Consider the following 19,320-nt stretch of genomic DNA (forward strand, 5'->3'; position numbering starts at 1 on the left):
TCCCAAGTGTATAGTGTCATGCAGACCTTATATCCACTGAGATCCTATCGGATCACATATAGATTCCTGTAGATCTTCTATAACCATCCCAGACCTTATATCCACTTAGACCCTATCGGATCAGATTCCTGTAGATCTTCTATAACCATCCCAGACCTTCTATAACCATCCCAGACCGTAGTCCCTCCGATGGGCATTCCATGCATTTTGGTGGAATGGCAAGGCAATGATGTGTAGACCTTCTCTCCACGTCATACTGCGTTACGTTACGTCCTTTTACGCTGGCAGTCCAATTCTTATATTTTACCCAATAATTGGCAAAATATCAATTAGGTGGCAAAAGATCAGAACTGGGCTGCCTGTGTAAAGGTAGCCAGAGGACTTCTGAAAGACACCCGTCATAGAGACGAATGTTCAGGTGTCCACAATGGATCGTGGCGGAGAGGTAGGTGTGACAGAAAGGACAGAACACACACACCTCATGTGAGACAGAACACACACACACCCCTCAGGTGAGACAGAACACACACACACCCCTCAGGTGAGACAAAACACACCCCTCAGGCGAGACAGAACACACACCCCTCAGGTGAGACAAAACACACCCCTCAGGTGAGACAAAACACACCCCTCAGGTGAGACAAAACACACCCCTCAGGTGAGACAAAACACACCCCTCAGGTGAGACAAAACACACACACCTCAGGTGAGACAAAACACACACACCTCAGGTGAGACAGAACACACACCTCAGGTGAGACAGAACACACACACACACACACCTCAGGTGAGACAGAACACACACACACACACACCCCCCTCAGGTGAGACAGAACACACACCCCTCAGGTGAGACAGAACACACACCCCTCAGGTGAGACAAAACACACACACCTCAGGTGAGACAAAACACACACACCTCAGGTGAGACAAAACACACACACCTCAGGTGAGACAAAACACACACACCTCAGGTGAGACAGAACACACACACACACACACACCTCAGGTGAGACAAAACACACACACCTCAGGTGAGACAGAACACACACACACACCTCAGGTGAGACAGAACACACACACACACACACCCCCCTCAGGTGAGACAGAACACACACCCCTCAGGTGAGACAGAACACACACCCCTCAGGTGAGACAGAACACACACCCCTCAGGTGAGACAGAACACACACCCCTCAGGTGAGACAAAACACACACCCCTCAGGTGAGACAAAACACACACCCCTCAGGTGAGACAAAACACACACCCCTCAGGTGAGACAAAACACACACACCTCAGGTGAGACAAAACACACACACCTCAGGTGAGACAAAACACACACACCTCAGGTGAGACAGAACACACACACACACACACCTCAGGTGAGACAAAACACACACACCTCAGGTGAGACAGAACACACACCTCAGGTGAGACAGAACACACACACACACCTCAGGTGAGACAGAACACACACACACACACACCCCCCTCAGGTGAGACAGAACACACACCCCTCAGGTGAGACAGAACACACACCCCTCAGGTGAGACAAAACACACACACCTCAGGTGAGACAAAACACACACACCTCAGGTGAGACAAAACACACACACCTCAGGTGAGACAAAACACACACACCTCAGGTGAGACAAAACACACACACCTCAGGTGAGACAAAACACACACACCTCAGGTGAGACAGAACACACACACACACACACCTCAGGTGAGACAAAACACACACACCTCAGGTGAGACAGAACACACACACACACACCTCAGGTGAGACAAAACACACACACCTCAGGTGAGACAGAACACACACACACACCCCCCTCAGGTGAGACAGAACACACACCCCTCAGGTGAGACAGAACACACAACCCTCAGGTGAGACAGAACACACAACCCTCAGGTGAGACAGAACACACACCCCTCAGGTGAGACAGAACACACACCCCTCAGGTGAGACAGAACACACACCCCTCAGGTGAGACAAAACACACACACCTCAGGTGAGACAAAACACACACACCTCAGGTGAGACAGAACACACACACACACACACCTCAGGTGAGATAGAACACACACACACCTCAGGTGAGACAGAACACACACACACACCTCAGGTGAGACAGAACACACACACACACACACACACACCTCAGGTGAGAGAACACACACACACACACCTCAGGTGAGACAGAACACACACACACACACACACCTCAGGTGAGACAGAACACACACCTCAGGTGAGACAGAACACACACACACACACCTCAGGTGAGACAGAACACACACACACACACCTCAGGTGAGACAGAACACACACACACACACCTCAGGTGAGACAGAACACACACACACACACCTCAGGTGAGACAGAACACACACACACAACTCAGGTGAGACAGAACACACACACACACACACCTCAGGTGAGACAGAACACACACACACAACTCAGGTGAGACAGAACACACAGGCCGCTTCCCAAATGGCTCATAGGTCTCTGTTGTACTACTGTATCCAGGCAGGGACAAGGTTACACTGGGATGTTGTGATATATAGGTCATATCTAAAGGTACTGTACTACTGTATCCAGGCAGGGACAAGGTTACACTGGGATGTTGTGATATATAGGTCATATCTAAAGGTACTGTACTACTGTATCCAGGCAGGGACAAGGTTACACTGGGATGTTGTGATATATAGGTCATATCTAAAGGTACTGTACTACTGTATCCAGGCAGGGACAAGGTTACACTGGGATGTTGTGATATATAGGTCATATCTAAAGGTACTGTACTACTGTATCCAGGCAGGGACAAGGTTACACTGGGATGTTGTGTTTTAATGAAGAGGAAGAATGAGAGTCACCACTGTCTTCTGTCCTGTCCAAACTAACACCTCACCTGTATCAGAGGTTGCCCATCCCATCCTAGTCTTCTCTAATATGGACCTCAACTGTGTTATAAGATACTTGTGTTTTTATTGGCTGATAAAGTCCTGCAATGAGATAACAAGCAACCTGCAGGAACAGAAAACCACTTGGTTTTGAATATCTGAGTGGATCGAGAGGCTTTGAGCCTTGAGGAGAACCAGAAAGTGAAGACTCACTATATCATTTTAGTTATCTGTAACAGGTGAAGGGGGAGAGACATGGGAATCATTTAACAGGTGAAGGGGGGAGAGAGAGGGGGAGAGACATGGGAATCATTTAACAGGTGAAGGGGGGAGAGAGAGGGGGAGAGACATGGGAATCATTTAACAGGTGAAGGGGGGAGAGAGGGGGAGAGACATGGGAATCATTTAACAGGTGAAGGGGGGAGAGAGGGGGAGAGACATGGGAATCATTTAACAGGTGAAGGGGGGAGAGGGGGAGAGACATGGGAATCATTTAACAGGTGAAGGGGGGAGAGAGGGGGAGAGACATGGGAATCATTTAACAGGTGAAGGGGGGAGAGAGAGGGGGAGAGACATGGGAATAATTTAACAGGTGAAGGGGGGAGAGAGGGGGAGAGACATGGGAATCATTTAACAGGTGAAGGGGGGAGAGAGGGGGAGAGACATGGGAATCATTTAACAGGTGAAGGAGGGAGAGAGGGGAAGAGACATGGGAATCATTTAACAGGTGAAGGGGGGAGAGAGAGGGGGAGAGACATGGGAATCATTTAACAGGTGAAGGGGGGAGGGAGGGGGAGAGACATGGGAATCATTTAACAGGTGAAGGGGGGAGAGACGTGGGAATCATTTAACAGGTGAAGGGGGGAGAGAGAGGGGGAGAGACATGGGAATAATTTAACAGGTGAAGGGGGGAGAGAGGGGGAGAGACATGGGAATCATTTAACAGGTGAAGGGGGGAGAGAGGGGGAGAGACATGGGAATCATTTAACAGGTGAAGGGCGGGAGAGAGGGGGAGAGACATGGGAATCATTTAACAGGTGAAGGGGGGAGAGACATGGGAATCATTTAACAGGTGAAGGGAGGGGAGAGAGGGGGAGAGACATGGGAGTTATCTGGGGAGCTGTCAGATTAACAATGCTTGTGGAGTAGAAATGACTGTTCCTGTTTTCTGGCCTGGTGATCAATATGGCGTTTCTAAGCTGTCAGGGGGCAAAGTGAGTGAAAATTGTGCTTGATGATGTGAGTGGTAGTGTGTGTGTGTGTGTGTACCTGTATGCTCTGTGTGAAAGATTGCACCAGGGGTCTCTCAGGTGTGTGTTCAATGTGGTTTCTGTTGTCCGAGCCGTGTGTGTGTGTGTGTGTGTGTGTGTGAGGTGTTAAGATGCAGTAGGCTTCTTGCTGTAGTCCTCCACTCCAGTGATGGTGGCCTTGCAGAAGAAACAGTCCTTGTTGTTCATCAGGTGCTGATTTATACACGCTCTGGGGGGGGGCAGACAGACAGAGAGAGAGAGAGACAGACACAGACAGACAAGAGAGACAGACACAGACAGACAAGAGAGACAGAGACACAGACAGACAGAGAGACAGAGAAGAAGGTTACAGCCGTGTGTGTGTGTGTGTGTGTGAGAGAGAGAGAGAGGGTGTGTGTGAGAGAGAGGGTGTGTGTGAGAGAGAGGGTGTGTGTGAGAGAGAGAGAGAGAGAGAGAGAGAGGGTGTGTGTGTGTGTGAGAGAGAGAGAGGGTGTGTGTGTGAGAGAGAGAGAGAGAGAGAGAGAGAGAGACCGAGGGTGTGCGTGTGAGAGAGAGAGCGAGTGTGTGAGAGAGCGAGAGAGAGAGGGTGTGTGAGAGAGCGAGAGAGAGAGGGTGTGAGAGAGCGAGAGAGAGAGGGTGTGTGAGAGCGAGAGAGAGAGGGTGTGTGTGTGTGTGTGTGTGTGTGTGTGTGTGTGTGTGTGTGTGTGTGTGAGAGAGCGAGAGGGTGGTGTGTGTGTGAGAGAGATGGTGTGTGTGTGATAAATTATCTGTGGGAGGACAGAGACTCATATTTGGTACTTCTCAATCACACATACATCTGGGGTGGCAGACGCTCAAGGACAGAATCCATATTTTTCTGTGGTCCGAATAGATGAATCAACGCAAGGTGACAGGATTCTCAAGGTAGCAGAAGTTAAATTGTGAAATATATTATGTACCAATTATATGAATGTTTTCCTGCCAATCCTACCCTTGGTAAACAAACGCTCTCCTTTCAGTACCCATAAGCCAATGGGAATATTTAATAATGAAATTAATATATGCGTCATATAATTTCACATTTCTATACATAATGAATACATAATACACTATAAAGATTTAAAAAAAATCTGTTTAGATATACAACCGGTGCTGGAGAACGGAGCTCAGAACAACTAGTCAAATCGGTTTAATATAGCGAGATGGCTCTACGGCTGTGAACACTTCGCCGGAAGGTCTATCGACATTTCAGCAATTAAACATTCATGCCGTTCACATTATACATTCCATTACGTCCCCGCAGTAAAGTGAAGACATGAGAGGCATTTGAGATGAAGAGAAGTCTGTCATCACATGATAATGATGATAATGCCTGTAAATAACAGAGCAGAAAGGGCTGTGTGTACGTATTGGATGGATGAGGGGAGGGAGGACATGAACGGTTGTTGTTGACATGATTTTGGGGATGATTTTTTAAATGTTTTATAAAAGAAATAATGTTTTTTGCCAAATGACCTAAGGCATTGAGAACAAATTATATTTTACAATAAAGTCCTAGTTGGTCAAAAGGTGAAAGATCAGACAAAAAAAAATTACAATATATATTTTAAAAACACAAGGCTGATGATGGTAACTTACTTGCAGGACTTGTGAGAACAGGGTTTGAAGACAGCAGAGATGGAGTGTGCATAGCAGATAGGACACAGGTCTTCTTCACTGGTGGGCTGGGGGGAGAGTGACAGTTAGATAGAGATAGAAGACTAACAGCCTACACATTTTGTACTGTAAGTGTACATTACTATGTCCGCTCTACTGGTGTCCCCTAGGGCTAGGTGCTAGGTTCTCTCTACTGGTGTCCCCCATGGCTAGGTGCTAGGTCTGCTCTACTGGTGTCCCCCAGGGCTAGGTGCTAGGTCCTCTCTACTGGTGTCCCCCAGGGCTAGGTGCTAGGTCCTCTCTACTAGTGTCCCCCAGGGCTAGGTGCTAGGTCCTCTCTACTGGTGTCCCCCAGGGCTAGGTGCTAGGTCCTCTCTACTGGTGTCCCCTAGAGCTAGGTACTAGGTCATCTCTACTGGTGTCCCCCAGGGCTAGGTACTAGGTTCTCTACTGGTGTCCCTCAGGGATAGGTACTAGGTCATCTCTACTGGTGTCCCTCAGTGCTAGGTACTAGGTCATCTCTACTGGTGTCCCTCAGGGCTAGGTGCTAGGTCATCTCTACTGGTGTCCCTCAGGGCTAGGGGCTAGGTCCTCTACTGGTGTCCCCAGGGCTAGGTGCTAGGTCCTCTACTGGTGTCCCCCAGAGCTACGTACTAGGTCATCTCTACTGGTGTCCCCCAGGGCTAGGTACTAGGTCATCTCTACTGGTGTCCCTCAGGGCTAGGTACTAGGTCATCTCTACTGGTGTCCCCCAGGGCTAGGTACTAGGTTCTCTACTGGTGTCCCTCAGGGATAGGTACTAGGTCATCTCTACTGGTGTCCCTCAGTGCTAGGTACTAGGTCATCTCTACTGGTGTCCCTCAGGGCTAGGTGCTAGGTCATCTCTACTGGTGTCCCTCAGGGCTAGGGGCTAGGTCCTCTACTGGTGTCCCCAGGGCTAGGTGCTAGGTCCTCTACTGGTGTCCCCCAGAGCTACGTACTAGGTCATCTCTACTGGTGTCCCCCAGGGCTAGGTACTAGGTCATCTCTACTGGTGTCCCTCAGGGCTAGGTACTAGGTCATCTCTACTGGTGTCCCTCAGGGCTAGGTGCTAGGTCCTCTCTCAACTCTCTCCTTTCGGCATATGTGACCACAACTCCATTTTGCTCCTCCCTTCCTATAGGCAGAAACTCAAAAAGATGTAGCCGTGCTAAGGACTATTCAACACTGGTCTGACCAATCGGAATCCACGCTTCAAGATTGTTTTGATCACGCGGACTGAGATATGTTCCGGGTTGCCTCAGGGAATATCAATGTATACACTGATTCGGTGAGTGAGTTTATAAGGAAGTGTATAGGAGATGTTGTTCCCACTGTGACTTTTAAAACCTACCCTAACAGGAACCGTGGATAGATGGCAGAATTCGCACAAAACTGAAAGGGCAAACCACTGCATTTAACCACGGAAATGTGACTGGGAATGTGGCCGAATACAAAACAGTGTAGTTATTCCCTCCGTAAGGTAATCAAACAGCCAAAATGTCAGTACAAAGTAGAGTCGCAATTCAACGGCACAGACACACCTTTGAGGACAATACAGTGCCCTCTACCAAGGAATGTGGCCTCTCCTTCTCCGTGGCCGACGTGAGTAAGACATTTAAACGTGTTAACTCTCGCAAGGCTGCCGTCCCAGACAGCATCCCTAGCCGCGTCCTCAGAGCATGCGCAGACCAGCTGGCTGGTGAGTTTACGGACATATTCAATCTCTCCCTATCCCAGTCCGCTGTCCCCACATGCTTCAAGATGGCCACCAAGAGTGTGCAAAGCTGTCATCAAGGCAAAGGGTGGCTACTTTGAAGTGTTTAACACTTTTTGTGGTTACTACATGATTCCATATTATGTTATTTCATAGTTTTGATGTCTTCACTATTGCACAATGCAGAAAATAGTAAAAAAAAAAAAAAAAACCTTTGAATGAGTATCAGTGTCCAAACTTCTGACTGGTACTGTACATCTAAATGACATGTTGAAAACAACAGCATGGTCAAACATAGGACCTTTCTAGCCAAAGGCAACAACTACCAAGGGCAATACATCTACCACCACTGCATAACTAGGAATACCTAGGCTATATAATGTCACAGCAGACTAATATATTTAGAGGAAGGCTTGAGGTGATATTGGAATAAACATCCATATAATTACTATAGACCGTAATAACCTGATTTATTTATGAGGGAGGATGGGGAGGGGAGAGGAGGGAAGAGGGAGGCCAGGCTGAAGAAAATAAAGGATAAAGAAAACCACTATTTGACAGTGTGCCAGACAGCGCTAAGGTAGTTGTGTCCAGGACTTGAACTGGACCGATAAGTCCTTATATTTCGATCCATATTCATTATATTTTAGATCCGATATGCTAAAAGAGATGCCAGACTCAATTAGTCAAACGTTTGAAGTGCCGTTACTCTGAACTAGTGAGGATTAGCCCAACTCTCAAGCATTGACAGTTTCGCATAACGACACACAGTTCAGCAGCTGCACCAGTGAGAGCATCATGACATCACCGCTTGGTACGGCGACTGCAAGGCACCCGACCGCAAAGCGTTACACTGGGTGTTAAGCACGGCCCAGTACATCACCGGGTGGTGAGTACGGCCCAGTACATCACTGGGGCCGAGCTCCCTTCAATCCAGGACCTCTATGCCAGGCGGTGTCAGAGGAAAGCCCTGAAAATTGTCAAAGACTCCAGCCACCCAAGTCATATACTGTTTACTCTGCTACTTAACAGCAAGCAGTACCAGTGGACCAAGTCTGGAACCAACAGGAACCTGAACAGATTCTACCCCAAAGCTTCAAGACTGCTAAATAGCTAATCAAATGGCTACCTGGACATAGACCCTTTTTGACACCATCTCTCCTGCAGTGACAACACCAACAAACACAGTGCCTTCGGAAAGTATTCAGACCCCTTGACTTTTTACACATTTTGTTAGGTTACAGCCTTATTCTCAAATAGATTAAATCTACACACAGTACCCTATAATTGAAAAATGATTGTACTGAGTGAACGTTATTGTACTCTGTGAATGTTATTGTGCTCTGTGAATGTTATTGTACTGTGTGAATGTTATTGTACTCTGTGAATGAAATTGATTACATTTTCCCCCTCATCAATCTACACACAATGTACAATGACAAATGTATAATGACAAAGCAAAAACAACACAATACATTAATACATTTTTGCAACATTGTTGTTGTTTTTTACATATACATAAGTATTCAGACCCTTTACTCAGTACTTTGTTTAAGCGTATTTGGCAGCGATTACAGCCTCGAGTCTTCTTGGGTATGATGCTATAAGCTTCGCACATCTGTATTTGAGGAGTTTCTCCCATTCTTCTCTGCAGATCCTCTCAAGCTCTGTCAGGTTGGATGGGGAGAGTTGCTGGCTGCACTGCTATTTTCAGGTCTCTCCAGAGATGTTCGATCGGGTTCAAGCCCGGGCTCTGGCTGGGCCACTCAAGGACATTCAGTCTTGTCTCGAAGCCACTCCTGCGTTGTCTTGATTGTGTGCTTAGGGTCGTTGTCCTGTTGGAAGGTGAACCTTCACCCCAGTCTGAGGTCCTGAGCGCTCTGCAGCAGGTTTTCAACAAGGATCTCTCTGTACTTTGCTCTGTTCATCTTTCCCTCGATCCTGACTAGTCTCCTAGTCCCTGCCACTGGAAAACATCCCCACAGCATAATACTGCCACTAGTATGCTTCACCATAGGGTTGGTGCCAGGTTTCCTCCAGAATTGACACTTGGCATTCTCTCTCTATGCGCCTCTCTCATATCAATTCAATTTCAATTTAAGGGGATTGATTGACATGGGAAACATATGTTTACATTGCCAAAGCAGGTGAAATAGATAACGTGACAAACACAAAAAAGGAACAGAAAACATCACACTCACAAAAGTTCCAAAAGATGAAAGACACTTCAAATGTCTTATGTCTATATACAGTGTTGTAACAACATGCAAATAGTTCAATTACAAAAGGGAAAATAAACAAATATAGGTTGTATTTACAATGGTGTTTGTTCTTCAATGGTTGCCCTTTTCTTGTGGCAACAGGTCACAATCTTACTGAGCTTATCAAATCATCCTTGCAATGTTTATTCAACTTGGAGTCAATACTTGGTTGAATCAATCCCTGGACAACAGCAAAGGACCTTGTGAAGATGCTGGAGGAAACAGGTACAAAAGTATCTATATCCACAGTAAAACTAGTCCTACATCGACATAACCTGAAAGGCTGCCCAGCAAGGAAGAAGCCACTGCTCCAAAATAGACATAAAAAATCCAGACTACGGTTTGCAACTGCACATAGGGACAAAGATCGTACTTTTAGGATAAATATCCTCTGGTCTGATGAAACAAAAAAAACTTTTTGGTCATAATGACCATCGTTATGTTTGGAGGAAAAAGGGGGATGCTTGCAAGCTGAAGAACACCATCCCAACAGTGAAGCACGGGGGTGGCAGCATCATGTTATGAGGGTGCTTTGCTGCAGGAGGGACTGGTGCAATTCACAAAATAGATGGCATCATGAGGAGGTGAAATTATGTGGATATATTGAAGCAACATCTCAAGACATCAGTCAGGAAGTTAAAGCTTGGTCGCAAATGGGTCTTCCAAACGGACAATGACCCAAAGTTGTGGCAAAATGGCTTAAGGACAACAAAGTCAAGGTATTGGAATGGCCATCACAAAGCCCTGACCTCAATCCTATAGAAAATGTGTGGGCAGAACTGAAAAAGCTTGTGCGAGCAAGGAGGCCTAAAAACCTGACTCAGTTACACCAGCTCTGTCAGGAGGAATGGGCCAAAATTCACCCCACTTATTGTGGGAAACTTGTGTATGGCTACCTGAAACGTTTGACCCAAGTTAAACAATTTAAAGGCAATGCTACCAAATACTACTTAAGTGTATGTATGCATTGGTTTCCAATACATCGTAAAGAAGGGTACCTACTGTACAACCATTCAGATAATTTTATCACCCTGCTGGTCATCTATGAATGTTTGAACATCTTGAAGAACAATCTGGCCTTAATGTCCATGTACTCTTATTATCTCCACCTGCGCAGCCAGAAAGGACTGGCCACGCCTCTGAGTTTTTCCTAGCCACTGTGCTTCTACATCTGCATTGCTTGCACTTTGGGTTTTTAGGCTGGGTTTCTGTACGGCGCTTTGTGACATCTGCTGATGTAAAAAAAAGGCTTCATAAATACATTTGATTCGATATAGATGGGTAATAAAAAGTATAAATTAAAAGCAGACATTTAATATCCCTTCGAGCGAAGTAAAAAATTAAGTTATTAAATGCACTTTGGATGGTGCATCAATACACCCAGACATTACAAAGATACAGGTGTCCTTCCTAACTCAGTTGCCAGAGAGGAAGGAAACCACTCAAAGATTTCACCATGAGGCCAATGGTGACTTTAGAACAGTTATAGACTAATGGCTGTGATGGGAGAAAACTGAGGATGGATCAACAACATTGTAGTTACTCCACAATACTAACCAAAATGACTCAGTGAAAAGAAGGATGCCTGTACGGAATACAAATATTCTAAAATATGCAAAGAAATTAACTTTATGTCCTGAATATAAAGCATTATGTTTGAGGCAAATACAACACCGAGTACCACTCTTCATATGTTCAAGCATGGTGGAGGCTGCATCATGTTATGGGTATGCTTGTCATTGGCAAGGACTCAGGAGTTGAAGAGGATAAAAATAAATGGAATAGAGCTAAACACAGGCAAAATGCAAGAGGAAAACCTGGTTCAGTCTGCTTTCCAACAGACAGTGGGAGACGAATTCACCTTTCAGCAGGACAATAACCTTAAACACAAGGCCAAATCTACACTGGAGTAGTTTACCAAGATGACATTGAATGTTCCTGAGTGGCCTAATTACAGTTTTGCTTGAGAATCTATGGCAAGACTTTAAAAACGTCTGTCTAGCAATGATCAACAACCAACTTGACAGAGATTGAAGAATTTTAAGAATTAAGATTAATTAAGAAAATAATAAATGTGACAATATTGTACTATCCAGGTGTGCAAAGCTCTTAGAGATTTACCCAGAAAGATTCACAGCTGTAATCACTGTCAAAGGTGATTCTGGTTTGATGTAAATTAGATATTCATTTTCAATACATTTGAAAACATTTCTAAAAACACGTTTTCACATTGTCATTATGGGGGTATTGTGTTTATCAATTTTGAATTAAGGCTGTAAACAACAGAATGTGGAATAAATCCAGGGGTGTGAATACTTTCTGAAGGCTCTGTACAATCTACGGGAGATGATATTCCCAACGCCTCACACTTAACTTGCGGTGCATGATTAAATCGATGTTTCTTGAAGCCCATAGCTACCACTTCCCTTTGTACAAATGTGTCACATATTTCTGAAGACACATTTCAGTTGAATGCATTCAGTTGTACAACTGACTAGGAATCCCTCTTTCCCTTTCTTAGAAATGATAATTCTCCTCTGGTAATGTTGGGTATGACTGGAGAGGAGTGTACTGAAGGAGCTGGGGCAAGCATAGATTACTACATCACACAGAACAGTAACATTCACAGAGTACAGTACAATAACATTCACAGAGGACAGTACAATAACATTCACACAGTACAATAACATTCACAGAGCACAGTACAATAACATTCACACAGTACAATAACATTCACAGAGTTCAGTAACATATTCACACAGTACAATAACATTCACACAGTACAATAACATTCACAGAGCACAGTACAATAACATTCACAGAGTACAATAACATTCACAGAGCACAGTACAATAACATTCACAGAGTTCAGTAACATATTCACACAGTACAATAACATTCACAGAGTACAGTACAATAACATTCACACAGTACAATAACATTCACAGAGTACAGTAACATTCACCTTGAAGGTTCCATCCTGTAGGCAGGGTGCTTTGAACAGGCTCCACCCCCCTCATCCTTTCTACGGACACCTCTTTTTCTTTTTTTCCCTCTCTCTCCTCCTTTAATAAACCACCTACAGAGCACAGCAGATTATAACACGTAGTATATTCTAAATGGAATTTAGAGTTATGTGCTGCGGAGGCAGAGATATGATTCAGAGGGCTTAGTGGTGAAGAGGTGCGTGTGTTTAGGGGTAGCTTAACAGAAAACCTCCCATCCATGCGATAGATATTCCTCCCTCCCTTCCTCCTCTCCAGTCAAGTCAGAGGATACGTTCCAAAAAATGGCACCCTATTCCCAATCTAGTGCGCTAAATCGTCCCATTGGCCTATTGGCCAAATTAGGGCACGATAATAGGGAATACAGAGTGACATTTGGGACGCAGACAGAATGTGCTGATCAGGCACGACGAAGTCGCGCTTTAACAGAAAGAGATCACAGCAGCAGTAGAAGCAGGGCTTTTCAGACTGACTGACTGCCTATGTGTGTGTGTGGACTCGGGTCAACGATAACGATAAATGTTAACGATTACAACTTTGGGAGCCACGGGGAGTATTATTCAGCCTGCTTGGATACGCACAGGAGACCCCCCCCCCCCCCCCCCCCCCCACAACCCCTCTCCCTCTTTCTTTCCTCAATTAAGGCTCTTCAATGGGCACGCCTTCCTTCAGTAATTAGCAAGGGAGGGAAGGGAGAGGAAGGGAAGTGGGAGCTGAAACAGGTTAGCTCCATCAGATACAGTAAGAGGGGGAGCTGAAACAGGTACAGTAAGAGGGGGAGCTGAAACAGGTACAGTAAGAGGGGGAGCTGAAACAGGTACAGTAAGAGGGGGAGCTGAAACAGGTACAGTAAGAGGGGGAGCTGAAACAGGTACAGTAAGAGGGGGATCTGAAACAGGTACCGTAAGAGGGGGAGCTGAAACAGGTACCGTAAGAGGGGGAGCTGAAACAGGTACCGTAAGAGGGGGAGCTGAAACAGGTACCGTAAGAGGGGGAGCTGAAACAGGTACAGTAAGAGGGGGAGCTGAAACAGGTACAGTAAGAGGGGGAGCTGAAACAGGTACAGTAAGAGGGGGAGCTGAAACTGGTACAGTAAGAGGGGGAGCTGAAACAGGTACTGTAAGAGGGGGAGCTGAAACAGGTTAGCTCCAACAGATACTGTAAGAGGGGGAGCTGAAACAGGTTAGCTCCAACAGATACTGTAAGAGGGGGAGCTGAAACAGATACTATTTTCATGCCTATCCAGAGATGTTTGATCAGGTTCAAATCCGGCTCTGGCTGGGTCACAAGGACATTCAGAGACTTGTCCCGAAGCCACTCCTGTGTTGTCTTGGCTGTGTGCATAGGGTCGTTGTCCTGAGCAGGTTTCCATCAAGGATCTCTCTGTACTTTGCTCCGTTCATCTTTCCCTCCATCCTGACTAGTCTCACAGTCCCTGCCGCTGAAAAACATCCCCACAGCATGACGCTGCCACCACCATGCTTCACAGTAGGGATGGTGCCAGGTTTCCTCCAGATGTGATGCTTGGCATTCAGGCCAAAGAGTTCAATCGTGGTTAAACATTATTAAAGTGAAGTGTTCAATGACTGTAATTTCAACAATTCTACTTAGTTACAGTTCATATAAGGAAATCAGTCAATATAAATGAATTCATTAGGCCCTAATCTATGGATTTCACATGACTGGGAATAAAGATATCCATCTGTTGGTCACAAATACCTTAACAAAAAGGTAGGGGCACGGATCAGAAAACCAGTCAGTATCTGGTGTGACCACCATTTGCCTCATGCAGCGCGACACATCTCCTTCACATAGAGTTAATCAGGCTGTTGATTGTGATCTGTGGAATGTTGTCCCACTCTTCTTCAATGGCTGTGTGACGTTGCTGGATATTGGCGGGAACTGGAACATGATGTCATACACGTCGATCCAGAGCATCCCAAACATGCTCAATGGGTGACAGGTCTGGTGAGTATGCAGGCCATGGAAGAACTGGGGCATGTTCAGCTTCCAGGGAATTGTGTACAGATCCTTGCGACGTGGGACCGTGCATTACCATGCTGAAACATGAGGTGATGGAGGAAGATGAATGGCACGACAACGGGGACTCAGGATCTCGTCACGGTATCACTGTGCATTCAAATTGCCATCGATAAACTGCCATTGTTTTTGTTGTCCGTAGCTTATGCCTGCCCATACCCCCACCACCACCGGGCACTCTGTTCACAACGTTGACATCAGCAAACCGCTTGTCCACACGACGCCGGACAAGTGGTCTGCGGTTGTGAGGCCGGATGGGCGTGCTGCCAAATGATCTAAAACGACGTTGGACGACGGCTTATGGTAGAGAAATGAACATTTAATTTTCTGGCAACAGCTCTGGTAGACATGTCTGCAGTCAGCATTGCACGCTCCTTCAAAACTTGAGACACCTGTGGCATTGTGTTGACAAAACTGCGCATTTTAAGAGTGGCTTTTTAATGTCCCCAGCACAAGGTGCACCTGTGTAATTACCATACCGTTTAATCAGCTTCTTGATATGCCACACCAAACAAATTTGTGGCCAAAATTTGAGAGTAATAAGCTTTTTGTGCTAATGGACCATTACTGATATACTTTATTTTAGCTCATGAAACCAACACTTTACATGTTGTGTTGATATTTTTGTTCAGTGTACATAGGGCAGCAGTCTCTAAGGTGTAGGGTAAAGTACCGTTAATGTTTACATCACCGGGACTCAACTGAGCCCGGATGAACGGGCACACCTTCACTAATTAGCTCATCAAAAAGAGGGAAGAAATTGAAGGGATGTGAGAGGAAATGTCTACTGATGAGCAGACCACAGCATGGGACCAGACTAGCAGACCACACCATGGTACGAGACTAGCAGACCACACCCATGGGACCAGACTAGCAGACCACACCATGGTACCAGACTAGCAGACCACACCCATGGGACCAGACTAGCAGACCACACCCATGGGACCAGACTAGCAGACCACACCATGGGACCAGACTAGCAGACCACACCATGGTACAAGACTAGCAGACCACACCCATGGTACAAGACTAGCAGACCACAGCATGGTACAAGACTAGCAGACCACACCATGGGACCAGACTAGCAGACCACAGCATGGGACCAGACTAGCAGACCACAGCATGGGACCAGACTAGCAGACCAAACCATGGGACTAGACTAGCAGACCAAACCATGGGACTAGACTAGCAGACCACACCATGGTACGAGACTAGCAGACCACAGCATGGTACGAGACTAGCAGACCACAGCATGGGACCAGACTAGCAGACCACACCATGGGACCAGACTAGCAGACCACACCATGGGACCAGACTAGCAGACCACACCATGGGACCAGACTAGCAGACCACACCATGGGACCAGACTAGCAGACCACAGCATGGGACCAGACTAGCAGACCACAGCATGGGACCAGACTAGCAGACCACACCATGGGACCAGACTAGCAGACCAAACCATGGGACCAGACTAGCAGACCACACCATGGGACCAGACTAGCAGACCACACCATGGGACCAGACTAGCAGACCACACCATGGGACCAGACTAGCAGACCACACCATGGGACCAGACTAGCAGACCACACCATGGGACCAGACTAGCAGACCACACCATGGTACCAGACTAGCAGACCACAACATGGGACCAGACTAGCAGACCACACCATGGTACCAGACTAGCACACCACAGCATGGGACCAGACTAGCAGACCACAACATGGGACCAGACTAGCAGACCACACCATGGTACCAGACTAGCACACCACAGCATGGGACCAGACTAGCAGACCACACCATGGGACCAGACTAGCAGACCACACCATGGGACCAGACTAGCAGACCACACCATGGGACCAGACTAGCAGACCACACCATGGGACCAGACTAGCAGACCACACCATGGGACCAGACTAGCAGACCACACCATGAGACCAGACTAGCAGACCACAGCATGGGACCAGACTAGCAGACCAAACCATGGGACTAGACTAGCAGACCACACCATGGGACCAGACTAGCAGACCACACCATGGGACCAGACTAGCAGACCACACCATGGGACCAGACTAGCAGACCACACCATGGGACCAGACTAGCAGACCACACCATGGGACCAGACTAGCAGACCACACCATGGTACCAGACTAGCAGACCACAACATGGGACCAGACTAGCAGACCACACCATGGTACCAGACTAGCAGACCACAGCATGGGACCAGACTAGCAGACCACACCATGGGACCAGACTAGCAGACCACACCATGGGACCAGACTAGCAGACCACACCATGGGACCAGACTAGCAGACCACTCCATGGGACCAGACTAGCAGACCACACCATGGGACCAGACTAGCAGACCACACCATGGGACCAGACTAGCAGACCACACCATGAGACCAGACTAGCAGACCACACCATGGTACCAGACCACACCATGGTACAAGACCAGACTAGCAGACCACACCATGGTACCAGACCACACCATGGTACAAGACTAGCAGACCACACCATGTGACCAGACTAGCAGACCACACCATGAGACCAGACTAGCAGACCATACCATGGGACCAGACTAGCAGACCACACCATGAGACCAGACTAGCAGACCACACACACCATGGTATTTGACATAAACCGTTGACATTCATGAGTATTATTGACAAACGTCAACAACAACAAAAATAAGGGCAGTCAAAGTAAAAAAATGTATCCTACTGACGACTCTAGTGTAGCTTGTAAGCCCTATCAAAAGTAGTGAACTACAGTGCCTTGCGAAAGTATTCGGCCCCCTTGAACTTTGCGACCTTTTGCCACATTTCAGGCTTCAAACATAAAGATATAAAACTGTATTTGTTTTGTGAAGAATCAACAACAAGTGGGACACAATCATGAAGTGGAACGACATTTATTGGATAATTTCAAAAAATGTTAACAAATCAAAAACAGAAAAATTGGGCGTGCAAAATTATTCAGCCCCTTTCAGTGATGATCTCTGAATGATCCAATGTTGACCTAAATGACTAATGATGATAAATACAATCCACCTGTGTGTAATCAAGTCTCCGTATAAATTTACCTGCACTGTGATAGTCTCAGAGGTCCGTTAAAAGCGCAGAGAGCATCATGAAGAACAAGGAACACACCAGGCAGGTCCGAGATACTGTTATGAAGAAGTTTAAAGCCGGATTTGGATACAAAAAGATTTCCCAAGCTTTAAACATCCCAAGGAGCACTGTGCAAGCGATAATATTGAAATGGAAGGAGTATCAGACCACTGCAAATCTACCAAGACCTGGCCGTCCCTCTAAACTTTCAGCTCATACAAGGAGTAGACTGATCAGAGATGCAGCCAAGAGGCCCATGATCACTCTGGATGAACTGCAGAGATCTACAGCTGAGGTGGGAGACTCTGTCCATAGGACAACAATCAGTCGTATATTGCACAAATCTGGCCTTTATGGAAGAGTGGCAAGAAGAAAACCATTTCTTAAAGATATCCATAAAAAGTGTCGTTTAAAGTTTGCCACAAGCCACCTGGGAGACACACCAAACATGTGGAAGAAGGTGCTCTGGTTAGATTAAACCAAAATTGAACTTTTTGGCAACAATGCAAAACGTTATGTTTGGCGTAAAAGCAACACAGCCCATCACCCTGAACACACCATCCCCACTGTCAAACATGGTGGTGGCAGCATCATGATTTGGGCCTGCTTTTCTTCAGTAGGGACAGGGAAGATGATTAAAATTGATGGGAAGATGGATGGAGCCAAATACAGGACCATTCTGGAAGAATGGAACCTGATGGAGTCTGCAAAAGACCTGAGACTGGGACGGAGATTTGTCTTCCAACAAGACAATGATCCAAAACATAAAGCAAAATCTACAATGGAATGGTTCAAAAATAAACATATCCAGGTGTTAGAATGGCCAAGTCAAAGTCCAGACCTGAATCCAATCGAGAATCTGTGGAAAGAACTGAAAACTGCTGTTCACAAATGCTCTCCATCCAACCTCACTGAGCTCGAGCTGTTTTGCAAGGAGGAATGGGAAAAGATTTCAGTCTCTCGATGTGCAAAACTGATAGAGACATACCCCAAGCGACTTACAGCTGTAATTGCAGCAAAAGGTGGCGCTACAAAGTATTAACTTAAGGGGGCTGAATAATTTTGCACGCCCAATTTTTCAGTTTTTGATTTGTTAAAAAAGTTTGAAATATCCAATAAATGTTGTTCCAATTCATGATTGTGTCCCACTTGTTGTTGATTCTTCACAAAAAAATACAGTTTTATATCTTTATGTTTGAATCCTGAAATGTGGCAAAAGGACGCAAAGTTCAAGGGGGCCGAATACTTTCAAATCAAATCAAATCAAATTTTATTTGTCACATACACATGGTTAGCAGATGTTAATGCGAGTGTAGCGAAATGCTTGTGCTTCTAGTTCCGACAATGCAGTAATAACCAACAAGTAATCT

General features: G+C 46.2%; 1 protein-coding gene across 5 annotated transcripts in view; it reads right to left on the reverse strand.

Annotated features, from left to right (window-relative positions):
• Positions 1–2,845: 2,845 nt before the first annotated feature.
• rnf123 (ring finger protein 123) overlaps positions 2,846–19,320 on the reverse strand; it is a 259,771-nt gene continuing 243,296 nt past the window's right edge. For all 5 annotated transcript variants that reach the window (XM_090242045.1, XM_090242042.1, XM_090242043.1 and 2 more), the window contains 2 exons: positions 5,782–5,867; positions 2,846–4,393 (listed from right to left, as the gene is read on the reverse strand). In XM_090242045.1, the coding sequence (XP_090098171.1) occupies positions 4,291–4,393; positions 5,782–5,867 (189 nt within the window). In that variant the 3' untranslated portion in view covers positions 2,846–4,290. The remainder of the gene's footprint in view (positions 4,394–5,781; positions 5,868–19,320) is intronic.

Source organism: Oncorhynchus mykiss, chromosome 7 (genome assembly GCF_057628025.1).
Source record: "Oncorhynchus mykiss isolate SJ-2025 chromosome 7, ASM5762802v1, whole genome shotgun sequence".
NCBI lineage: Eukaryota > Metazoa > Chordata > Actinopteri > Salmoniformes > Salmonidae > Oncorhynchus > Oncorhynchus mykiss.